This window comes from Pholcus phalangioides, unplaced genomic scaffold (genome assembly GCF_987345545.1).
Source record: "Pholcus phalangioides strain wild (caught in Gottingen) unplaced genomic scaffold, Ppha-v1.0 ptg000009l_1, whole genome shotgun sequence".
NCBI classification, from domain to species: Eukaryota; Metazoa; Arthropoda; class Arachnida; order Araneae; family Pholcidae; genus Pholcus; species Pholcus phalangioides.
The window spans coordinates 42,312,437-42,339,495 of NW_028301602.1; the positions used below are offsets into that span (position 1 = coordinate 42,312,437).

Sequence of the window (27,059 nt, forward strand, 5' to 3'; positions counted from 1 at the left end):
CAGCAGCCAGCCGCAATGATGGCAGCTACATCTAATTGAAGGGAACCACGTGACTCGATGAAAACAAAGTTCGTTTGCCCATAGAAATCATGGAGAAGAAATGTACAGTTCGGTCTCTATGGGATAGTGTTTGTTTGCACCGAGTCACGTGATCTTTCGACGGAGATGTGGGGACACCAAAGTTGTATTACAGATCAGTATTAAAAATCTCGAGCCGCTTTGGAGGACGCCGTTCTCAGCACTGCTAGAACTCCTTAATACATGAATACATGTATATGAAGGCGTCTTAAGCACTGCCAAGGCGGAGACCGCTGACGTCATACTCCCTCCAGCAAAAAAAATAAGCTCGATGGGTAGTATGAAAAGTTGGTGAACTTGTTACGAAGAATTCGCCATCTTGTCGTGTAACCCGGAAGTGCGGAAGTCAAACCTGAATGGTCTTCGCAACCAATAAACCAGGACCCTTTAAACCTGGATAATTCAATCGGATATGAGTGTTTGTAAACGGAATTATCGGGCTTCACTTCAAAACCTGGAACTGAAGAGAATGAAGTACTCCAAACCTCAAGACGTGGCTGTTCAGACGGACCGTAAGGATGCTAAATTATTCTAATAATTCATTTGATCATTAGTTTTATTGTGAATTCAAAATTTCATTAAAATTTAGGAGCTTGAGGGAACGCATAACCTTGGAGGACGCTTTTCCCCCGGAGGAAAGCGGCTGGAGATCTTTATACAGCTTTGCCCCGGAGGAAAAAGAGTGCGCGCTTAGTTTCTGTATCAGGTTTTATTTTGAATTGGAGATTATAGTTGATATTCCGATCCGTGAGATGAAATTGTGGAATACACTCATTAAAAAAAAAAAAAGGAAACACTGAAGAAATATTCATGCAGTGATGGTAATGCCACACATCATGTAAAATGGTAATCCCTTTTAACAAAATTTTTCCCACACATTCCATGAAATGTGCTGTCACCTATCGGTCAAGTATTTTGCATTAAAGCCAGGTTTTCGTAGGAGCAGGTTTCCTGCGCCGGGCTCAACGTGATTCGCCCAGTGCGACACGCCGTCCACTCACCAGTAAAAAAAAGCAGCATGACTGTTTTCCTACAGAGCCCAATACGGCTCATGACAGTGCTTTATATTGGTCGTTATTGGCTGATTCCTTCTGGAGGAGTCAAATGCGTCATGCGCCGCAGTTTTGCCAATATTCTCTTCACTCTTGTGTGTTTTCTTTCCCTTCCCTTCAAACCAGAGCATGCAGATGACAGAGTAGCTGATTCCAAAGCCATATATTTTATATAGCCGCCCTGATCTGATGCGCCTCGCTAGGAAAACACAAACGCGTAGCGTGATTATGTAACTCGTTTCTGTCGGCACGAAATGGTCTAATTCGGTTCTCGCGCGCAAGAAACCTATTCCTAGGAAAACCCGGCTTAAGTATTGAATTGCATATACCATCGAATCCCATTATAACGACCTCCAAGAGAACATAGAAAACACTTCGATGTAACTAAATTTCGTTATAAAGGAATTTTTCACAGGGAATGAATACTTTTTTTCACATTTTCTGATTTTGCTAACAACATCAATTTAGATGTAACGGTACAGTAAAGGTGGGGAGGATCTCTCCCCCCCCCCCCATTAAAATAAGTACTAATTAATTAATATTTATACTTTTAAATGCAATATTTATATTTTTAAATGTTTCACCTGAAAAGTTAGGTCTCGTTGTCTTGGATCTACTGGAAGTCATCGGATGTGGTGCCGCAAAGTCATCAAGAAACGCAGGCCTCGTCGTCGCTTGCCACCTAACTTTCCAGGTGAAGCCATTACATTTAAAAATATAAATTAATTAGCACTTATTTGAATGAAGTTATCCCTCTCCACCCACTGTGGGTACGCACCATTACTTAGAAAAGTCACCAACAATATAAATTGGTGGCATGTGAATACAATATGTTGCCTCTCAATATAATAATCCCTCTACAATGATATTTTTTCTTGGTCTGTAGGGTACTTTATTATCCTGCAGTGTTTACGAGAGTTACTAGATCTTTAGAAACATTTCCAGCCAAAACTACCCTAAAAAAATAGCCAGAAATATTTGAATTTTTGCTGCCCTCTGGAAACAACACACAAACTATAGTTTGACAATAACCTAGTCTACATTGAGCAGTGGCTTATAGTCTTATTTAAACCATTGCTGATTGATAATCAAAGAATCCTTCCTCCCCCCCCCCCCTCCACACATACACACTTCTCTCATCCAGGAAAAAAGTGAAACTTTTTTTAATGATAAAGTGATTCTTGGAAAAGTTGACGCTTAAATCACGAGCTCAAATAAGAGTACCAAGCTTACATCAAAAACATTCGGAATCTTGCCAGTTTGAAAAATTGTGCTAGTGGTTGCTCCCAATAACCAACAAGCGGCATGTTCATCTCAACAACTTTCGCAGCTTGTACCGTAACCAGGGTCGGCAGGTTTTTGACGGATGACTGTTTGTGACCATTTAAACTCACGTCAAAAACCTAAAATATTGCTCTTCAATATGAAAATTCCCATTGAAAATACACACACTGATTGCATGCAATGTTAAAGTAAACTATGTTATGCAAAGAATAAATACTTAATATGATTGTGCTCTCTACAGAATTATTTTGGATAATAGGTCCCATATTTATATTTTTTTCTCATAAAATATGCAATTTGAATGGAGTGTAACATAAAAGCTAAAGAAAAAAACTATGGAACCATCTTATATTCCTCAATTCAAGATAATTTTCGACCTTCCCAAATTTCTTCAATTGCTTATGTGTGTGTATTTATATAAACATCTGCTGTACTATTTTTACAACAGATAAGTGTTTAAAAAAGATTATTACATCATAAATGTAATGTTGATTTCTGTTATTAAATTATCTAGATAATCATTGATACTGAGAATAGTATCCTTATTGTGTATAACATAAAAATATATCTAGCAATATAAATACTAGATTGTAGGACTAAAATGTCTTTTAATTTGGCATTGTTGATGCTTAAGAACTACTGTAATTTATTCTTAGGGCAAAAGCAGGGTTGTTTGGTTTAAACCATGGTTTTAACCAAGTGTTTTTTTTTCAAAAAATCAAATAAAAGTTGCCTAAATATAAATTTTTTTCCTTGAAAATATCATATTGGTTCATTATTGGCCAAAATGTTTCATTTTTACCACATTTTATATCCTTGGGGTACATTCTGATGGTATATCTTTAAATGACATAAGATTTTATAAGTGGTTTTTTTCAAAAAGTCTCATAAAAGTGGCCAGAATATATATATATTTTTCATATGAAGTATCTTAGTCATTTAAAGTTATATATAAAAGCCTAAATTTCTCATTCTTACAACATTTTCTAACCTTTGGCTACATTCTGATGCTCTATCTTTAGCAAATTCATGAATAAGGATTGCATCACACATCTAAATGTAATGGTGTATTATCTCACAGGGTTTTTTTTTCCCCTTCACAAAGAAGCAGCTACAGTAGTGACACCATCATGCTAGGGGCAGGTGGTCCTCTAATCCAATAAAGACACCAGCTGTCCTTAAAGGACAGACTTGTGTACTAGTTCTAACATTACCTCACATACATTTTCATTTTCTTTCCCATAAGAAGTAGCACATCTCCTACTGTATATCTCCCAGTCTTAATATTCTCTCTCAATAGTTGTTTTTTTTTATACTTTCACACACACACTGTTAAGCCCAATTAATCAAGGTTCTACTGTATAGTAGTAACAGATTTCTGAAAAATAATCAGCTATATACAGGGTGATTATAATTAAAGTTTTGATTCCAAAACTATACAATAAGTACTGATCAGAATGACTTGAAAATTTGCATGGATACTCCTGAAGCAATGGAAGTTTCTTTCGCAAAAGAAAAAAGTGTAAAATGTGGAAGTAGACGATGCTGTACTTGGCCAGCAGTATAATCTATTTTGTGCAACCACATCATTTCGGCACTTCCACAGCATCAATGTGTGGATAGAACTTCTATCAAGATGCACATTGCAATACCAGCTGCTGAAGACACATTTTGACAGGATGCACCTTAACCCTTGCAACTTCTGGCTGTGGGGATACCTCAAAATGTTATAAACAGTGGTCAGATTAAGTGGTTTAATAAAGCTGAATTGCAAGCACATCCACATTATGACCATGGGGCATACTCTGATTCTGTTGTTGAACAAGAATTTTTGTGCTTTCAACCTCATAGCCAGAACACGCGGTGGACAACATATTTAACATTTCTTAAGTAAGTTGTAGTTATTTGTTCAATTACTTCGTTTTTTGTGATGTTTCCATGAATTATGAAATCGTGAAATGTTATAATTAAGGTATCATTCTGCCATGACTGTCTATCGTTTCCATTCTGCGGGCAAATTTCCCACATGTTGCATGATATCATTAATTTTACATTTTTAAGTATTTTTCCCCCTTTATCAAATAAAATTGAATTTTTTCAGGAATATTCATGTCAATTTTCAAGTCATTCTGACAATCGTTCTTTTTTTACAGTGTTTTGAAATCAGAACCTTAGTTATAATCACCCCGTATATCGTAAACCATTGCTAATTAATCTGCATTATTTATGCTTCATTAAATACATTATATTCACCTAATTTTTATTACTTTTTGCAAAATAGCTTCCTAATTAAGTATACTGAAAGTAACTGGAGAAAAACCTTTATATATTATATGATTAATAATAACATTAAAAGAATTTTCAAACACTCAGTAATCCATTGAGTTAAGCAAAAAATAATTAAATTGCAAAAGTTGGTTTTTCTTAAAATGTAAGAAATATTTATTGATTAATTAAATATGGGAATAGTGTTAATCATATTAATAAACATTTTATTTTTGTTAATTATTGGAAGTTTGAATGATTTTTCAGATATTTTATTGTTTTTAATGTTAATACTATTTAAAACAAAAAAACCGGTTTAAACCAAAAAAAACCTGGTTTAAACCAAAAAAACCCGGTTTTTTGGTTTTTTTACCAACCCTGGGCAAAAGTAAGAATGACTGTTTGACTATTATATGGTATATTTACTAGCATTTATAATGCAATGGTTTTCTAAGTGAACCTGTATCTTAACTTGCAAAGCAATGCTTTGAATATCAAGTCCTGCCAGCTCTGCTTTATTGAAAAATACTCTTTAAAACTTTGGATTTATACAACCTAAGCTAAGAAATGTTTATGTAAATAAGTTTAATTTTCTTTAATTAGTATTTAGCTAGTTTATTGAGTTAGTTTCCGAGGTCAAAAAACCTAACCCTGGTTCCCCCTTATTACATATGTTTTAAATAAACAGCTGTATTTTGCTTAGTCAATTGAACACAGATAATCAGTAGTTTAGATAAAATGAACCGTAAAATTATACATTATTCTAGATTTTGTATGTTGAAAAATTCGAAATTGAAAAATTATAATCAATATTTTGTTTTAATAATTGTAGTAAATTAGTGTTTAAAAAAATAAAATGTAATGTACAAATCTCATCATGTCATATACCTATTATGTTCAAAATATTATCCAAAAGCATTCGTTTAGGTTTTTGACAGTTTAAATCAGTTTTTGATGCATGTCATGTCAAAAATCCCATCCATAACAGCTCAAAAATCAGCATAGTTTCATTGCATATGATACTCTTATTAACTAAACAATTCTTAATTGATTATCGCTAAAATCTGTACTACTACTTCACCAAACACCTACTCTGGCCATATCGCTATATTGCAATTTACTTCCATTAGTGAGATGGGTTGGAAGTGAAAGCGCTGTCTATCGGTGGTTGCCTCGAGTTTGCTAGGGAAAATATCTTATCTATATCCTCCCTTGGGTTCGAACCCGGGACCCTGACAACAACCTTAACGATGGTAGACAAGAATCTTACCACCATGCCACTTAAAATCTGTACTATCTCAGCCATGATCATGCTTGAATTTAAGGAATCTGAGTTTGTTATAAGTTTCGCTATAATATTGTTAACTATATCTCTAGTTTAATTTCAACACTTGTATTCTTTTAGCTTTGGAAAGAGTGGTAGACCTGTCCGAGGTTACGAAGTTCATAAAGAAAGAGCTAGAAAAAGAAGACACAAAGTGGGAAGAAATAGAAAAATGCATGGCTGCGACTTATGATTACAGACGTAGTTTCATCTTAGGGCAAGCTCCGATGGTTAAAACTGTGAAGGAGATTTACCCTGGCTTATTTTATTTTGAGCAGGTAAATGTATATTGGAGTTTTAAATTCTACATGTCAAGTTAATACAGTGGAACTTGGCTAACTCGAATAAGGTTAATTTGAATTTTGGATAATTTGAACTTTTACAAACTTCCCTTGAGATTTCTGTCTAATTTAATGTTAGCATTTCTTGTTTAATTTAATTTTTTTTGAATATTTCACATAACTCAACATTTAAAAAGAATTCAAAATGCTAATTTGTAATTTTTTAGTTTTCCCCTCTAAATTTAATGCCTTTTTAAAAACATTGTTTAGCTGGAATGCATTGAAATTGTGTACCCCTCGATATGAATTATGTTATTCAATCTCTGGAAACAGATTTCTTAATGAAAAAATATTTTCCTAATACCATATAAATTAGCAAATTTGGGGAAAGTTTTGTAACTGATGATCAGTTACTGTTTCTGTAAGTTAGCCTTTGAGCATGGATCAAGAGAAATTCTACAATGATGTCGATTCCAGAACAAATACAAATGTAAAGGCCACAACAGAGAAGTGGTTGCCAACATTGCCCAGCAAGGTGGCTGAAGAAAGATGCCCATAAAAAATATAGATGTCAAATATAACTAAAATGCTGCAACCCAATTTAAGAGCATATATCACAATGAAGACTAATAATTATTATAATTAATAATATGTAAGACACTGCTTATAAAAAGGTTATGGTTTTATCTAAGTATGGATAGCTTCTCAATTTCTCTCATTGTATTTCTTTTTAAATGTGTCAATCAAATCCAGTGGAATAATGTAGCAGCTAAGACCAATTATATTAATCCTATGTGAGTATTGATGATTAAATTGCAATTTGTAGTCATTTCATGGATCTGGAATAGATTAATTGGGTAATTTGAACTTTTTTGCTGTCCTTTTGAGCTTCGAATTAACTAAGTTTGACTCTACAAGTATTCCGGATTGTCTAACGCATTCCGGGACTAATGTAAGTACTGTAGACCCTGTTTAATGAGTCACTGGTTTTATGAGTCATTTAGTATTGTAAATTTATATACTTCTCCTTGTAGGAAATTCAAACAAAACATAGCCTTCTTTTACTAATGTAATCAATTTACTATTAATTGTTTTTTATAAACTTATTTCTAAAGAAGTAGTATTTTATAAATGTTTTTTAGATACTCATTCACAAGTTAAATTAAAATCATCCTTAAGATAAAGTTATTATTTTAGCTCTTCCAGAGAATATTTTCCTCAATGAGAATATTCTCCAAAAGAATATTACAAAAAATTCTACATCTCTAGGCTCGACCTTAGCTTCAGAATATACAGAAAGAAAAGCTTATGCAGGGAAAAAAATTGTTATCATAAACCAAAGTCCTAATAACTATGAACAGTTTTTTTTCCTATGTTACGCTATTGGTCCATTCCATGCTTTGCAAAAGTGGTACCAGAATGATAGCATTATCCATGATTCTTATAAGCAGCATCGACTTTATTAAAAAAATATATATATTTATTTATAAAGTAAGTTGTGTGATAAAAGGTCAATTCCCAATCCTTTTTCTTATTGGGGGTGCCGTCTGCTGTGTTTAAAGGTGGCAGGTAGCTGTGGACAGATGGTGCAATGCCTGGTGTGTATGATACAAGGACCATCCAGAAAGATTACAAGTTAGAGATCCACAAGTTATTTAGTTACCATTAAAGATCTACAAGTTATCCAAAATGTCATATTCAATTTAAAACTAAAAACCAATTTTATATGATCCAGAGTTTTTACATCTGTGTGTTAAGATAAAAGAGCATGTCTTAAATAACACTGCTCAACATGCTACTTATATATTACCATTGGAATTTAATTTTCACTTTATCTCAAAAACTAGAACCAATCGGACAAAAAACCAGGACTCAAAATCACTGAAAGATCTTTCAGAATTAAATCAGTGTTGAGCAGTGTAATCATTGATTGAATTATAATAATGAAATTTTTTAATTTTCTATTGAGCTTTCAAGTTTGTCCAAGTGTTTCTTTTTTCTTCTAGGTAAAAAATGAATTTCATAGGGTCAAAAATAATCAAGGCATTTATGAAACCTTCTTCAGCAGCTTGAAGCATTTCAAAAACAAAATCCTGGATTTTACACAGTCAGAAAGGTTAAAAGATCTCATCGACCAAAAGCTAAAGGAATGTGAACGTGATGCTACTAAGACAAGGCGCAAGTGTGAGTATTCTTTTTTTAAAATATATGTTATTTATATATTCATTGGTTTGCATCAAAAGTTTCACAATATTTCAGTCCCTCACATTGTAGGGTTTTCAGGGGTGGGAACTCTGCGCCAATTGCGCCGCACTGCGCCAAAACTAATATCTTGCGCCATCCTGCTCCAATAGCGTATTTTCACATTTTTCTGCGCCAAATAGCTAATTTCGCTTCAGTATGCCCGGAATTTCGGAAAGGACACCAAAAATTTTTTGTTCCTGTTAGCCACGAAACGTTTCTTTACGAGAAAGAGCGTGTTTTATTCCACTATACTTAAACTATCGCCTTAGACTATCGGCCCCTGATCGGGCTTTCTATCGCGAAACTCAGATATTGTCCGTGATCGTTTAACTGAAGATGGTTTGCAATGCCTTTCAGCTTTAAAGTGCACATTTGAGTGTTTCCGTTTTAAAAAAAAAGTCGTCACTGGAAGCAGCAGAAATTACTGTAGTCGATTGTCATGTGTTAAATCTCGATGTTTCGTGCAAAACATTTTCATTCCGGGAGTAAAAAGCGCATGTCCGCCGAATTACGAATGTTAGTTTAGAAACTTTGCCGAATAACGAGCGTTAAATCGCCAATGTTGCAGAATAACGAGCGTTAAATCGCCAATGTTGCCGAATAACGAGCGTTAAATCGTCAATATCGCCAAATAACGAGAGTTAAATAGTCAATCTCGCCAAATAGCGAGTGTCAGATCGCCAATCTTGCCAGATAATGAGTGCTGAATCGCCAAACATCGAGTTGATTCTTCCGAAATTCTCTCCCATTTTGCAACAATTTCTTTCCATGTATAAAAAAATTAAAAACTTATAAAATTTTTTTAGCTCATTTGAAGTGCCGCTGTTCAAGGCAGCAAATAGTGCCCTCAGTAAGCAAAAATCATCTTAAATAGACGGGTGCAAAACATCTTATGACAGCCGCTCTTTCAAACAAGGTGTCAAAAGCCTAAAACACCAAAAACAAAAATTAAGCTGACGAAAAGATGTTTGATAACAAAAGACAGTGCAGTTTTATTTTGAAAAGGGTTGAGGGTTAACGAAAATATTCTTGTTTGTTAATTTCACTGCTCCAATTTATAAATATCTGCTCCGAATCCCAAATTTTGCTGCTCCAAAATTGCTCCAAATCCCGAATTTGCTGCTCCAAAATTGCTCCAAATCCCGAATTTGCTGCTCCACAACTGCTCCAAATCCTGAATTTTGCTGCTCCAAAGCTGCTCCGAAATGGACTGTCACTTCCCACCCCTGGGTTTTCAAACCTTTTGACAAAGTTGTGAAGTTGACAAAACTACACCTGACTGTAAAATGCCTGGCTCACTTGCAGGGACGGCTTGAAAAAAAAATCTCCACTCTTTGCAGGATCTATTTTTGATGCCTCCTTGACCACATTTTTTCGATTGACAAAGCTTTTTTTTTCACCCTTTCAACTTGAATTTGGGGGTGCCGTCTGCTACGTTTAAAGGTGGCAGGTAGCTGTGGACAGATGGTACAATGCCTACTACTACTAAACCACACATGCACCTCGTCCATATTCCTCTGTGGAACCTCTAACGAATTGGTACATGCGGGAATGTGTGTGTACGTGTAGTGAAACCTGATGTGAAGTTTGTTTCTGTGTAATGCTTGTTATGTGTCGTGCTGCCATCTGCCACCAGTTTTTCTAACTGTGAGTGAAGTGTAATGATTGAATAATTTATCATTGTAGGCGTGTTGCTCTCTGTGGCGAGACTTTTTAATGGGGAGATCGGCTCGCATTTGCGCCTTGAAGTTGGGAACCACAGGAAACCAACTTCAGCCGACCACCACTGCGGTGATGGTGGGGTTCGAACCCAGATCCCCGCGATGTGAGTCCGTCATTATGACCACTCGACCACCACAGCGGCTGGTACAATGCCTGGTGTGTATGATACAACTACCATCCAGAAAGTAATAACTGATTGGCTTTAACATTTTAAAAACATATTTATAGTCAAATAAATAATTAACCGTTCCAACGTGATCTATCTTGTATTTCTCCACATAATCACCTTTCATTTGAGCATTTATGATATCTGTCCATGAGCTTTTGGGCTACATCATTATACTCAGTAACCACCAGCCCATTGAGCCAGGTGTTAACTGTATTTTTGACATTGTCATTTGCAAACCTTTTTGCCTCCAGGAATTATTTCAGTTTAGCAAAGAAGTGATAACTACTTATAGCAAGGTCTGGACTATAAGGGGATGAGCAAAAACTTCCCATTGAAATGTGTCCAGCATATCTTGAGTCGTAGCAACAGTGTGAGGGCGTGCATTATTGTGAATAAGCAGAATGTGCCACAAAAAAGCATTCTTCTCCTCTCCTCTGATTTTGGCTGGCTCGTCACAGTTTCCTCAATGTCTCACAATAAAATGTTCCACATTGATTGTAGTGCTTTTTGGCATGAAGTCTACCAAGAGAACACCCTTTCGATCCCCCCAAAAAAACAGTCACCATGATTTTTTTTATTGAGGGAGTCTGTTTGAATTTGTACAGATTTTTGGGAGATGAGTAGTGATGTCACTCAAGTGATATGCCTCTTGGGTGAAGTGACATGCGACAATTGTATCAAGAATGGCATCTTCTGCCTGATAATGCAACAAAAATGTCAGTGCTGCACCCATTCTTATGGTTTTGTATTAGTCAGTCCTTGGAATCAACTATGCAAATTTTGTTGTGCTGAAGGTGTTCGAACATAATATTCCCAAGCAAAGGACATGAAATGTTTGGGAAAGCAATGTGCAAAACCATCAAGAGTTATGCGTCTGTCTTCCAAGATTTTGTCATTGACTTCATGCAGCAAGGCATCTGTAAGGAGTGATGGGCATCCAATGTATCTTGCCATACATATTAGTTCTTCCTTTATTAAACATTACACATCACCTTCTCACATTTATTTCATTCATTATTGTAACACCTTCCTTTAATCAATAATGAATTTCCCCAAGATTCGCTTTCTGATCATTCAAAAATCCAATGCTCTGCATTTCACAGAGTGGAGTTTTTAATCACACATTTCATTTTAAATTACTTATAGCACAAAATCTGAAAGAATAAACTTTTGTGAACAATGCTCACAGAAAACTAAAAAGAATAGTTGGGAAAACTGGATGATCTTTAATGATGAAGATCTCATGACCTACGTGGGAGGAATACTCAATTGAAAATGTGAATGGGAAAATGATGTGAATGGTCATTACTTTCTGGATGACACATGTATATATGATAAAACATCCCAACCTATCTTATAAAATTTGTTTTTTTGTGAACTAAAACATTTTTTAGGCTTCACCTTTATTATAATGCAATACCACTCCTTTCCTGTTTGCGAGTTTCAGGTTCATCTGCCATACATTCTGCTTCAATTTATCGAATTGTGAGCAGCAGACATGTGAGTTTATTTCCTCATCTAATCTAAGAAATTCATAATAACACCTTTTAATCCTGCCAGACAGAAACCATAATGTTTTTTGCTCTAGGCTTTACTGTCTACTTACTTGCACCTCTCCCCCTTCATAAAACTGAACGCAGCAAAGGCTCTATCACCTATTTGCAATTGCAGCCATTTTCTCCATTCGGAAGTAGGACCATGGTGAATCTTGCACCTGCTGAAACATAAAAATTTTTTTATATAATCTAATTATAATCTATATATATATATATAAAATAATGTCTTGACTGATTTATCATTGCCGAACCGAAACCGATAAAGCTGTAAATAGAACATTTGGTCAGTATTTTTATAAGTAGTAATGTAGAAGAGACTCACACTAAGGCTGAACACATAGTGGGACGGAGAGCAAAGCAACGATGAGAAAAGAGATCAGAGCAGCGAAATCAAACACACTGATTCCAATGCGCCTGCGTATAGCGGCAGAGCGGGAATTCCGCCATAAGCGATAATAGCAGCGCATTCAAGATATTTTGTTTTCTCCGCTCTTCTCGCTTGTGTGTAGCTTCAAGATGTCCGTCAAAGGGCTTGTTTTTGCTGTTAAAAAATAGCTGTGAAGTCAAAAATGTCACCAGAATCATTGATGTTAAAGTTCTCGACGTACTTCAAAAAGGTGTGGACGATCAAATGAAAACAGCAAGTACCGAATATAATTTTTATATATTTCCCGTCAAACGTTTTTCATGTGCACATGCTTAACCAAACCGAAAATGATTTATATTTTGAGTTTATAATATTTACATTTTGAGTTTTAAGCTAATTTATCATGCACCGTGTGTGTGGGTACACATATTTGAGTAGTCTGAATTAAAAATCATGTATGTTTCTGTGGAAAAATTGGCAAGTTTTATTTTTTTATTTTCTGTGTACTGTCAATATTTCCATACTGGAAGCATACCAAATGTTTTTTATGCTGGATTTTTGGGTGTCAATAATTATGTTTCTTGTGTAAAAAAAATGAAACCAATAAATATTTATACAAATAAAGCTATTCGGAGGGGCATTTTCCACTTCTACCCTCCTGCCTATGCTAATAATACAAATTTAAACGGTGGGGAGCTTTGATAAACTTGATATTTTTCTCAATTTTTTACTCCTAAATTTAGTAGAAAATATTATTGATCTTTCGAGAAGTGATCGCACTCAAGTGCCGCAGGAAAAGATGTGTAGGGAGGAAAGCGACCACAAAATATGAGGAATATTTAAAAATAGCGATATTCACACATTATTATTTCTAAATTGTTGTCTGAGCAATGATTTTCATAATTATGAAATTTTTAAGCATTCTTTAATTTAAAAAAAACCAAGCTGGTATCCAGTTTCTATTTGATACTCTCTGCTACATCAAACCCCCACTATGTGTACTATGTTCCTTGCTCGCAGCTATATTCTCATGTCACTTCTCTTCCTTCTCATTCGCCGCTTTGCTTGCCGCTTCCACTATGTTCTTAGCCTAAGAAGAAAGAATTTTCAGATTACCAAATCCTTTCGAGTAAAGGCACTGGTAACAGCTAGTTAGCTTATTTTAAAATAAAATAAAAAGTCATAATTCTCTCTCTTGACTGATGACAATATGCTTGAATTTTGTTTGTATTTACCTGTGATTTCTTCTTGTAAACTCAAAAGACACAAGCATCATCTCTAGAAATTCTACAATAGAAATATTTCTTTCAGTTTCATTAAAAAAAAATGTTTTCAGAAGCAAAAACTAGTTTCTTATATCATTTTATTGATTCACACAAAAGATTATTTTACACATTCATTTTTTTTGGTCCAGTAAAATTATTTTTCTGCTTTATGCACCTATACATGGTGTTTCAAAACATGCTGCATATATTAGGGGGGTGATAAAGCATAACTACACATGCAGGAATCCCCTTCAAACCACTTCCCGGAACTCAGGTGGTTAAGCGCTAGAGGGTGGTGCATGCTGAAATGATGAGAAACAAGGCAGAAATAGAATGAAAGGACACTGTCCGCACACAGAAACATCCCGTATCCTGGACGCAACTCGCAAAGGAGCCCTTTTTGTAGAGTTGTTGGTGCAATTGTTGAAAGGTTTTTGCTTCTGGCATGCATCCTGTTGTGAAATGTCTGTACGTTGTTGGTGCAATCTTCAGGCTTCCCTTGCATTGCTGTCTGCAGCCCTGTACATGTATTTAATATTGCCGCCTTCTGATTTGTGTACGCATCCATCTCATTGGGGATCCAGAGCAAAATGACAACGGCTGCTGTGAACAGCATATTTATTTTGTTCGCTGGGAAGCACCCTCTAGCACTTTACCACTTGAGTTCTGCACATGGATTGTATGGTGATTTATGCTTGTCTAGTCCTGTTCTATCATCTCCTAATGAAGTGTTTCAGAAACTTTTTGATGACACAGACTCTCTTTTGTGAAATTCAATGCATCCCGGACCCCCTATAGTAAATGAAAATTTTCCATGGACCCCTGTAGAAAAGTTCAATTTGAAGCTTCCCCTCCCCACACACACAGAATCCAAAATGTATTTATTTATATATTTTCTATCATAGGCGTGCACAGAATTTTCGCAAGGGGTTTCAGATTTTTTTCCCTTCTGGGGGGGGGGAGAATTTTACTTTTTTCCTGCGAAATAACACTATAATCTTGGCTCGGGGGACGACAACGACTTCTGTGATTAGAACCCCAAATCCCCCCCCCCCTTTGCATACACCAATGCTTTGTATGATAATTTGTATGCATATATCATAAAAAATTGATATGATAAAATTATAATTTCACAGCATCAAATGTGTCATTCATGAAATGATAGTGAATAGAAATAGTATCACAGACCCCCATTACAAAGTACTCATGGGCCACAGGTTGGAAAACATTGCCCTGATGCACCACGAGTTTTGAAATACCTTGTATTTACTATATATAAAGGTAACCTATCATTACCTTTGCTTTTATAAATGTCTTTTTTTCCCTAATATTCACAACTTTTGCTGATGGTGGAGGGGCAGAGCCTATATCTGTTTACAGCTTGTTAGATGAGAGTTAGAGACCTAATAATTTCATTCAGGATACCTACTGTCAATGAATAATTTGGAAAATGATCCCTGGTAACCCCAAAGTTTAAGTTCTGCATTGTTCTGCAATAATCCCTCAATTGATTGAAAATGCCCTGCAGGTGGTTTGGTTTTATAAATGGTATTTGTAAAAATTCCACCTCTGTCTCTCCGCAAATAGTGGCAGGCTTTTGACATGATACTTACATAGGGGTCATTCAAGTATTACGTCAGCATCGGGGGGGGGGGCAAAAATGCTTAGTTAAAGCTGTGGAATTTTTTTTATGCACTTTTTACGGGTTCATAACTAATTTTAAAATATCCTAACCCACATGAATTTATGCAAATAAATATCAAAAGACAATACGGAGGTATTAATTTTCATGCTTGAGAAGATACAAATAAAAAAGTTTAAATCAATGATATTGCACAAATATCCAACTCAAAAGTAGGTCTGGCTAATTACTTCATATTTAATCTTCTGGGCTTCGTATCTCTAAGCGAACTGAATATTTCAAAAATCAAGAATTCAATACAATTTTTAAAATTATTGATGTGACAGAAAACCCCACAAAATTTCCCCATTTCTACAGTAAAATCGGCAATTTTAACACTGATTTCTATGGCAGGGGTGGGAAGTGACAAAGTCCATTTCGGAGCAGCTTTGGAGCAGCAAAATTCAGGATTCGGAGCAGATATTTATAAATTGGAGCAGCGAGATTAACAATATTTTCGTTAACCCTCACCCCTTTTCAAAATAAAACAGCTGCACTGTCTTTTGTTATCAAACATATTTTCATCAGCTTGTTTTTTGTTTTTGGTGTTTCAGGCTTTTGGCACCTTGTTTGAAAGAGCGGCTGTCATCAAATTTTTTGCACCAGTCTATTTAAGATGATTTTTACTTACTGAGGGCACTATTTGCTGTCTGGAACAGCAGCCTTTCAAATGGGCTAAAAATTTTCTATAGTCTATAGATATTATAAATGTTCTATATCAAGTTTTCAATTTTTTTATACTCAGAAAGAAATTGTTGCAAAATGGGAGAGAATTTCGGAAGAATCAACACGATGTTTGGCGATTCAGCACTCGTTATTTGGCGAGATTGGTGATCTGACACTCGTTATTTGCACAACATTGGCGATTTAACACTTATTATTCAGCAAAGTTTCTAAATTAGCAATCGACGGACATGCGCTTTTTTTACTCCCAGAATGAAAATTTTTTTCACGAAACATCAGGATTTGACGCAATGACGATCGACTACAGTAATTTCTGCTGCTTCTAGTGGCGATTTTTTTTTGAAAACGAAAACTGACTCGCATTTACGCCTTAAAGCAGAAAGACCATTGAAAACCATCTTCAGTTGCACGATCATGGATAATATCGAGATTTCGCAATGGAAAGCCTGATGCAGGGGCCGATAGTTTAAATACGGCGATAGTTGCAGTACAGTGGAATAAAACACGCTTTTTTCGGAAAGAATCGTTTCGCTTCAAGAAGGAACAAAAAATTTTTTGATGTCCTTTCCGAAATTCCGGGCATACTGAAGCAAAATTTGCTATTTGGCCCAGAAAAATATGAAAATACCCTATTGGAGCAGGATGGCGCAAGCTGTTAATTTTGGTGCAGTGCAGCGCAATTGGCGCAGAGTTCCCACCTGCTATGGGAATCATCCTTTGCCTGACCCTCAAACTGATACTGATGATGATTGACGTCTATTCAAAAAGCCTCATTACCGGGAGGATTGGAAATGTGGCAAACCATTATTAAGGCATAAACTAATAGACATATTCTAACAGGATTGAAGAAGTGACAAACCGTTGTGAAGGCACGTTAAGTACACGTCTGAAACACATTGCTAGGGAACCACGGTAAAGTAAACCAAAGTAAACGTTCGGAAAGTGATTGTTGAGGAATCAGAGACCATTGAGACCCAGAAACCATTGTTGCCCGACAGTTTTTTGCCCATTTGGGGCATTTGCCCCGCTCTGACAAAATTTTAAAGTAGCCTATCGTTCAAGTCAGGTCCCATTTGGTGCCGATCGATCTAAAATTGTAGATTTGTATAGAGAACACACACACAGACAGACAGAAAATCAATTTTATATACATAGATTGTGAGGAGACAGAAAAGAATTATTTTTCGTTGCTAATATGCTGTTTTGGCCCAAAAGTGTTTTTGTTACCGTCATTTCTGTTATTTTGCTTTGACTCGAGTCTATCTTATAGGATACTGAAATAGTGCTATAAATTGTTGTTTTTTTAAATTTTTTAAAAATGAAAAAATTACGTTTTTCAGTGGGAGCCCTGGCACCCCTCCCCCAATGTTTTCTTCATGTCGGCGCCTCGTGACAGCACCAGCAAAACAGTGAGCAAGCACAACTCTGACAACATAAATGTTGTATGTACTTGTGTATAAGCTGGTTCCCTCCCCCACTTCAGAACCAACAAAAGCGCAATAAATTGAAAACCCATGTATAAGCCAACCCTTGGAAATCAGTGGATTTTAGAGGGGAAAAAATTCATATTTTTTGTGCAGTAAAAGTTACAATGAAAAATGATTCAAACTTTCTAATCCATTTCCTTTTCTGATTCTTCAAGTTCTACATCATAGTTTCCCAACCTTTTTTGTCCCCCCCCCCCAACACAATCTAATCCATAGAATCCTATGTTATACTCGTGGCTTCCACTGCCCACTAGGGGGCATTAGCACCCACGTTGAGAATCAGCTCTACGCATCTAAGACTTTCCATAGAGAACCAATATGGCGTGGCATCTTCGTTTTCATCTTCAACTGCTGTCATCATTTTCAAAGAGGATGTCGTCTTCAGTTGCATCCATCAAGTTGCTAATACAAAACTTTTCGGTGGAAAAAGAATTTCATGTCCCATGAACACACTAGGACAATGTTAGATTTCTTTAATAGGGGTCTTTTTTTTGTTGTTTCTTTATCTTCAGAATTCATTCATTTGTTCCATAAATTCGTTAAATAATTTTTTAAAAGGCTTAAAAATTGTCCACGGGATATCAAAGCCAACAAATTTTTGGATTTTTCCCCTTTGTCTTTAACATCATTGGTTCTGTAGGTTTCTGAACAGTACAATATAAATACGCTACTGTGTAATGTATTTAATTTTTTTTCGAGCCAGATACATTTTCATTGTAACAAAATAAAGTACTTTTTTTAACTCTATCTATACAATATACATAATATTTACCCGAGAAGCTAACCTTATGATTTTCTCAAAATATTTGATGTAATAATATATAATATAACGTCTGTTTTCCGTGGAATGAGGGGGGGGGGGGGTTGTTATAATGAGCATTGACTGTATTATGATGTATGCAATATTTGGTATAATATTGAAACACTATTCTTTGGCTTGCCCGGTGTGTGCACTGATTAGAGATAAGAAAGTAACTAAGAATTTTTTGTGTGAGTAGATAAGTGAAACCATGATTTAACGATAGTTGAAAGCTTTGACTCAGATATTTGATTCATTGGAATTAAACTTATCAAGGATTCACTATATAAATAATAATTACAATATGCATCAACTTTTTCAATTTTTATATTGTTGACTTTTTGTAACCCCTGTTGTTTGGTACATTGAAAATCACGGTGATATTGATTTTGTACTCTTGTACCATTTCGCATAATGCAATTTAATTACTGTTCATTTTACCAATTATAATTTGTATGTTACCAGAGTTGTACTGTATCTAAAAGAAAGAAAGGAAATTTATTTTTTTCTGTACGATTAATGTCTCTTCTAGATTTTCCAAGAGAAGTTCTTATTTTCTCGTGCGTTAAAAGAAATTTAGATTTCTAAAACAGAGTTGCAATTATTTTTAACTGTTATTGTAGTATATTGCATACATTTTTCATCCCCCCTTCTGAACAGATATCGAGACAGCTGGTGCTCTCCTATCGCTGCCTTCTTTCTTTGGAATTACTCCGAGGCATTTCTTGGTTTTTGATCTGGAGAAAAATTATGAGGTAAATGTGGTCATTTTGTGGAATCTTTAAACCTTTTCTTGTACATATTAGTATAGACTTGGTTCAGGAGGGTGCAGAGAAGAGCTACACAAATTCTTGTTGGCACACTGGGCTTGAGTTATGAAGAGAGACTTCATTTTTTGAAAATGTTTACATTGGAAGAGCACAGATGTCTGGGGGCTATGATTGAAAATTTTTAATGGGATGGATAAGATGGACTATGAGTTATTAATATGCCTCCATTGACTGCTTCTACATGAGATGCCAGTGTCTATCGATTGGCAAGGGAAACACAAAATTGTGGTGTTGCAGGGAGTTTTCTATAATAAGAATGTGAATGAATGGAATAGCTTACCTTAGGGAGTCGTAAATTCTAACACGTTTAAAAAGAAGTACGATAAACATTGTGGGATAAATCGAGAAGCTATTCATACTTGTATAAGACAACCATAATCTTTTTTATGGGCAGTGTATTTTATATTATTAATTATTAGTTTTTTGTGATACATTTGGTTGCTCTACTTGAATTATATTTGACATCCATATTTTTATGGGTCTTTTTTTTTTCACCTGATTGGGTATTTTGCCTGTTGTAGCCTTTGTGTTTGTATATTTTGCCCTAGAGTTAGATGAAAGCAGGGTTTTTGACGCCTGACATTCTTTGACGGTTTAAACTGCAGTTTAATAGTCTAACTCTCCCTCCCCAATTTCTTATTCTTAGTGCAACAGTAATAATGTCTAATCTGATGATTTCGTGGAAGTGAATTGCTTTCCAGTTAATGCTGTATCTCAACTTGCAAAACTAGCGATGCTTGGGCTAACAAGTCGGCTAACTGCCAATCAAAAGAGTATTTTCAAACTTCATATTTGTACTAAGGAATCTTATAGTGTGAATAAACGAGTAAAATTAGTTTTGTGTTTCTCTTATTAATTAATATTATGAATATTAATATTTAGATGGAATTGATATAGGATAACATTTTGAGCATGAATTTTGATTCTCTGAACTATGTTCGGGATGGTGGAACGCCATTGGAACTACTTGATTACAGGAACAATCTTTTGCTGATCTTTGATAAGACTAAATTTAATTTTTGGAATCTTGTATTTTTTTTCAATTTCTGTCTTTGTAAGAGTTCACACATTAATTTCCTTCAAAAATTTGTTTTCATCCTTTTGTCAAGCACATTATTTTCAGTTTCGTTGATATTGTTAAGAGGAAAGGGGATGAACAGCAGTTTGCCAAAGTATAGTTCTATCGACTAACTCAGAAATGGCCTTATCAGTAAGCTGATGTGTCATACCATTTTATCTAATCATAATGCACGAAGAGTTAATTACGCTGTCAACACATCTTCATTTCATGGTTACCCTCGCCAACAATCGAATTCCCCCTTCATGACACAAGTTCGCAAAACACCTGCATGTTGGTGATGACAAATGGGTGAACTGTCTACCCCACTTCTTTTATCTTGAGACGCAGAACGTCCAAATTAAAGTTTCCTTTTGATTAAAATGAACTCTGAGGCAGCTGGAAGAATAAAATAATTTGAAAAAAAAATTGTAGAAGTAAAACACAGTTCGTAAAATAGAAATGAGAGTTTGTAAAATAGAGTAAATTTTAATATTAGCTCTATGGCACACTGTTCGGGTCAGAGAACCAGTTTGCAGTTTGTAAAAAAGTGTTTGCAAATTGCAGGTTTGTAAAATCGAGCATCGACTGTATGTTTGGAGTGCCCTCACTCTCCTGTTTATCTCATTGAGATACTTTATTGACAACCCTATGAAAGGGGTTGGTTGTTTTTTCTTCTTTTAACTTAGTGTTATTTTATTTTTCTCCCTCGTTACGGTTTGACGAATAAAAAAACAAGTATTACGTATTCTATAATACACTTTTATATGCATTAAACAGTACGTAATCACACATCCTGCAGCAAGGCCCCTCCAACGGCCAGATATTTCATGAACCCCCTCTATAGTAAATTTACAGCGTAAAAAAAACAAACAAATTCATTCTCACCCTTGGGGACCCATGCCTGTTTAAGAGATTTATCACTATTTTATTCAAATTTGTTGCCAAAAGTTTGTACATAAATTTGTTAAACAGCAGTGAGAGAAAGGTGACAGAGAATGAGACAAGAATCAGAAAATAAGAATTTATTTGATCCATAATTTACATGATATATATTTGAGTCCATTATGGCTGGACTTAGTCATTTTCAGCCCAGTACAAAAACAGGTTTGGGGCCCTCTTTAATATTTATGAGCATGTCGCTTCCCCTGTCATGAAAGATATGATAGGGATTATACCCAGAGATATTAACTCATTTGTGCTCCATACGTTCATGAAAAATTAATTTATGGGGGGGGGGGAAGAGTCCATCAAAGAGCCTTTCCGTGTAAGTTCCAGAGTACAGGGCTGTCTTAACACATGGGCATACGCCCACTGGGTAGTTTAGGTAGATGGGCAGGCTCATGTTAACGAGACATATGCAAAACAAAATAATGTCTGATACATGGAAAAATATTTTTAATGACACTTCAAGTCTGATAGAGAGATGAAGCCAAAGAATCTGTTTTTCGAGGGATCATGATGCTGTTAAAACCATCATTCCTCTCTCATGGGAAAGGGCTTTGGGGGTGGGGGGGGGGGGACTTAAATATTAGCCTTACATTTTTTCCAATATTTAAAACTAAATTTTCTTGAAAATGACTATAAAGAGCCAGCTAACAATCTTAGTCTTTGAGATGATGTGTGTGTGTGGGGGGGGGGGGGGTGCACAGATTTAGATGCAGATATTACATTCGGAAATGTGGAATTTTCTTTGTCGGTTTCAGAAGAGACAGGGCACCACAACTTCCTCATTGGGTTTCTGATGCTAGGGTGTCTGTATAAAAAGTTAGTTTTTGTATTTCGCAAACTATATAACTCCTTGCAACATTATTTGGATATTTTTTCTAATTGGAAGTATGCCTCTAGGATCAACGTTTCACCAGTAAAATGCAGCAAGAAGAGTTATGAAATCACCCTGTATATTCCACTACAGTACATACTATTGCAGATTGGCAACATCTACTTTAAATATGCTTTTTCCATTGCATGTTTGAGGCTTTCATTATTCCCATTTTTCATTTTCATTCGAAAGCTATTGATAGATAGCAGTAAAACTCCTCAATTAAAAAAAAAAAAAATTTAAATCTTCTGTAACCTGTCAAAAAAAAAAGAAAAGAATTATGCACTGTATGGTCTAAATGATTTATTTGCATTTCTTTTTTTCTACGTTGAAGTTTGCGACCCAATTTTTCTTTCTATAGTTTGAATCACAAAGAAGGTAGTTACGTATTTGGGAAGTAATAATATATTTCAACACATTTATTTTATGTGATTTTACATCCTCTGTACGTACTCTTTGACCCCAAAGCAGAATGTTTAGCACTGTTCTGCGACGAGCCCTCGGCTGACTGGAAATGTTCTGCGGTAAAAATCCCCATACATGTAATAGTGTTTTTTGCAGTTTTTCTTGAAATTCTTCCAAATTGTTCTGCGATGTACGCCGCATATTTCGGCACATTCTGCTTTGGGGCTCTTTGAGACCCTGTATAAGAAGTACAATTCAGTATACATTTTTAAAAATATTTTTCCTGGCTTTCTATAGGCTTAATTAATTATGGAAAAAATTATCAGCTCAAAATAAAAAATGCATTTTAGGGATATCGTGATTGTATTTTTTCTTGACAGCAAGCTTTTTGCCGAAAATTACCTTTTTCATTAATTGTCCTTCTGAGAATGAAATTCTCAGTCAAAAATGCCTTGTCTAACCCCTTTTATTTCTTCCATTTCAGGTTGTGGAAAACCCATTTGTGATTATAGGAAGCAAGTCTTTATTCAAGGATTGTTTGAATAGAGATGCACAGTTTATAGTATTTGTGGAGAAGACAAGACTCTGTGAAACTAATGATCTGAGGGCTGCGTTTTTTGCCTATTTTGCTGCTCATTATATATTTAATATACAATATCCTGAGGATTGTGCCCAGATGATAGGCATAGTGGAAAAACTTTTCATGAAGATTGAACCAGACATGAATGATTTCACAGCTAAAATGAAAGATGTTCAAATGTTTCTGGTTGGATCTGAATCGTCTTAATCTAGTGACAAGGGGAAACTAAAAAAAAAAAAAACTTCCACAATAGGTAGGTTCATTTTAATTCAACTTAAATGCATTTTTTCAAATTAGTTGGAAGTGTTCATATGGCTATTTGTAAATGAAATTTAGTTCAACACATAAAAATGCCTGGTGCTGGCCAGGTTTTTGCAGTATAATAGGAGCAATTGTAAAGGAATAAACAAGTCTGAAAGGCATTGTTTGGTATCCATAGAATATATTCTGAAAGTCATTGTGGAGGCCTATGAATCATTGTTGCCCAGCTCTGACGAACTTTTAAAGTAGCCTATCATTCAATTTGGTAGCCTATCATTCAATTTGGGTCCTGTTCAATTTACAGTGAGTCTTGAAAGTTCAAGGTTTCGGATGATCTGAGATGTTGGAATTCCTTCTCGAAGTGCTTTACACATTTCTTTTGTTTGGTTCTTCCAACAAATGTGAGTAATTTCAGTTTTATGAGGTTTTGATCCCTATGCTGATATCTTCAGTGGACTCCCATGAGCCAGAATTTTCCATTGGTCCTTCTATAATAAATTTATAAAAATAATTCTCTCGAGCCCCTGTCAGCCTCTCCTGTAGAGGCCATAAAGTCTTAAGACTTTTAACAGATCTAAGCGAACTGAGCCAGTGGTTCTCAAAGTGTGTTGTGGCTGTTAGAGGCATTGTGAGGAGTTGGTGTAGTGCAGGGGTCTTCAACCACTGACACACTTCAGGCCACATTTTCAGTTTCAGACAGGCCTGCGGGTCACTAAGCTATACTACACATATACCATCAAAGAGCTTGGTGAGATGAAAGTATTCTGGACTCCCTCGGTGTAGTAATTTGTGCCTGTTCAATGTTTTGAGGAGTGATTCTTTTCTATACTATTCTGGGGAGCCGCGGTTAGAATAAGTTTGAGAACCATCACTGAACTAAGACATTCAATTAAGTATAAAATGGGCGAGAGTAAATGGGTGTAAGTATGAATACATAAATCTAAAGGACCCCAGCATAAGCTGATTTCTATTGGTTTTTTTTAGATAATCAGAGTTTTCGGTAATCTGAGGTGGCCTCGGTCCTGTTCATTCCATCTTGTTTATGATGTTCTTCCCCGAATTCGGACCCATGGACCTTCCTTCATGGTGAAAGACAAGCATCTTACCACTTAACCGCTCGACTGGCCGAAACAGCTCTTGAAGAAAGCTGCAGCTAACTTCTGTAGAATACCATTGTTTGTTAGCAATGCTAACAAACTAAAGTTTGTTTAGTTTGTTAGCAATGCTAACAAACTAAACGAATGGCCTGGAAAATTAAACCAGTCAACGTACATACTTTTCAAAATCAGCACCATATATCATTATTATGGAGCCCGCTCCTAGGCAGGCGCATGCATTGACATGGCCCAGCAGTTATTTCTTCTGTTCCACCCATCTTTTATTTCTGAATAGCACTCTCATATTCTTTGATAAATACCCTACATCAGGGGTTTGCAAACTGTATGCTGGAAACATTTATCTAGGGCACTGCAGTTCTCACAAGCAATTCTTTGTTAGACTGCTTTGGGGAAACCCTAGATAAGTATTGATTAGAGAAGGGGGAGGACACTATACGGATGAAAAAAGTTTGAAAACCCCTGCATGCATTAAAATGCATAGCCTTATAAAGAAAACTATACACGTATCTAAAGTGGTTGAGAAATGAGTGTTGGTCTTTGTTGATACAGTAGCGGTGTCTGTAAGAGACAGACATGCGACATTATCAAAGGTGTGTATGCTCATGCATCCTCATTTCTAAGTTTCAGAACCTGGTAACCCTAAATCAGAAGGAAATTAGCTTTCGCCGATTAGTTTTGCTACTTTGTTTAGTAAGAAGCCCAAAATTAGAAAGTTCTCGAACATTTTTCAACTTTTACCAGATCACTTCAATAAATTTTAGGTTTTACATAACATATATATATATAACATGGCTTTCTCCGTAACCTATTTCCTTTGAACTATGTATTTGTGCATTATTTTACTTTTCATAATTTTATTTTTAAGTTGTTTCGTGTATATAAAGTACAAAATCACTATGTATATATTTTATCATTGCAGGAATTCAGGACAGATTCTTAGTGGATTCTCACCTGTGGCAGTTATTTTGTGTTTATCATATATCAGGGTATGGTTTTTTTCGTTATAATGTCACCTCATACACTTTGTCTTCTAGTCAAGATCTTGATACAGGGGATGTTCCATAAGAACTGAGTGAAGTTATTAGAAAAAATCGATAAACATTAGGTACAGAAGAAAAGTTATTCTTCAAAGTATCTTCCCTCATTTGCAATGGTCCCATCGTTCAATACTTTTCAAAGCGAGTAGAGGAGGTTTTTTTTCTGGAAGCTGCCTTAGAAGCAACTCTGCACAATTGAAATTTCTACCAGTCCTCGACGTTTTCTCGATATGTGTTGTTACAAACTTTTTAAAACTAAAACATAATACGTAGAGAAAGATGCAATATTAAAATCATGACACAACTCCCCATACAGTTGGGATCTTGCACTATTCTATTTCTGGCTGTTTCCCAATGTTGAAAAAGGATCTTCATGGGAGAATTATTAGCTACTAGCTATGATACACATATCTAGTAACTAATAATTATTTACTGCGGTACCTGGGTTTTCATATACTGGGAGCATTGAAGAAATGACAACCCATTGTAAAGGAGTAAACATGGTGGTCGAAAAAAAAAAAAAGTTTCTATTTTCAAATTGCTAGTGTGGAATAGTTACCTCCTTATAAATAAGAAAAACAATGTAAGAAATTTAAAATCGGTTGATATCTTCTATTTGCACATTGTACTTGAAGTTTATGGAAATTGAACATTTTCCCTGAATTTTTAAATATTACTTTAAGATCGACATGGAAAAGTTTGTTCAGCTTATTTTATGGTTGGGTAAAGTAAAATAAATTAAAACATTAATATTTCAATGTTTATTGGTCGCACAGTTTCAGTTGGCATTCGTGCCTCGAAGTTAGGAACCACAGATATAGATGGTGCAACCACGGGGCCAAAATCTTATTATGGGCCCATTGGATAACAGTTTACTGGATGTGAAAGCTCCCTTCATTTGAGAACTAACTTAGTTGTTAATCCAGTAATTTACCATTGGCCATGATAGTCGATAACAGAGAACACACACATTTGAGAGAGCTTAGATGTAGAACTGTAAAAGCAAGATAATCTGCCTCTATGTATATAAAAGGAAAAACAATTAGACACTTTGTGTGTGTGTTACATACAGAGGCATATGCAGAGGGAGGCACAGTGGGCCTGTGCCCCCCCCCCCCAAGCAGACCAAAAACTAGGAAAAAATTATATATCAAAATAAAATACCTTTTATATGATATTGTAACCAATTTCTGTCAATTTAAAATGTTTTTTGAAGAGTAGTAACTCAATTTCTTGGGAAGAAAATTTTTGTCCCCCCCCCCTTCCAAAAGTTGGTACTGCATACACCCCTGGTTACATAAGATGCACTTTGAAGCTATCGATTACACTGGAATACTTGCCTGTTGTATCCTCCTTTTCAATGGTATGGGAAGTATGTGATGATATATCATTCATCAATTTTGAAACTAACCACATCAGAGGGCACCGAAAAGTCTACCCGTCACTCAGGTTTTGAAGTGTCAATTTTGGTGACTAGTTTTGAAATATAATGTATATTACACAAGTGCCTACTTTGTATAGTTGATTGGGTAGGGTGTGGGTGGAACTTGACATGGAGTTATGTTCTGTGATGAATTCTGGATCGTTTTGTTGACAAAATGAGCGAAAAGCTGCAAAATGAAACATGCAAAAATTTTGTAAATTCCTGTTTTTCGTACATGTTGTGCAACCAATAAACATTGAAATATTAA

The 27,059-nt window shown here is 35.5% G+C and overlaps 1 protein-coding gene across 3 annotated transcripts; it reads left to right on the forward strand.

The window, feature by feature from the left end:
- Positions 1-129: 129 nt before the first annotated feature.
- LOC149083097 (sterile alpha motif domain-containing protein 3-like) lies at positions 130-27,059 on the forward strand. 3 transcript variants are annotated; one of them, XM_089236228.1, is made up of 7 exons: positions 357-590; positions 1,723-1,824; positions 6,085-6,281; positions 8,291-8,468; positions 18,919-19,013; positions 22,857-23,205; positions 25,251-27,059. In XM_089236228.1, exons 1-6 carry the CDS (start codon positions 491-493, stop codon positions 23,157-23,159), a joined length of 975 nt encoding a protein of 324 aa, XP_089092354.1. In that variant the 5' UTR covers positions 357-490; the 3' UTR covers positions 23,160-23,205; positions 25,251-27,059. The 3 variants fall into 3 exon arrangements, with proteins under 3 accessions (XP_089092355.1, XP_089092354.1, XP_089092356.1); XM_089236229.1 differs by lacking the exon at positions 1,723-1,824 and having other exon boundaries at positions 130-590; XM_089236230.1 differs by lacking the exons at positions 22,857-23,205; positions 25,251-27,059 and adding an exon at positions 19,735-19,853.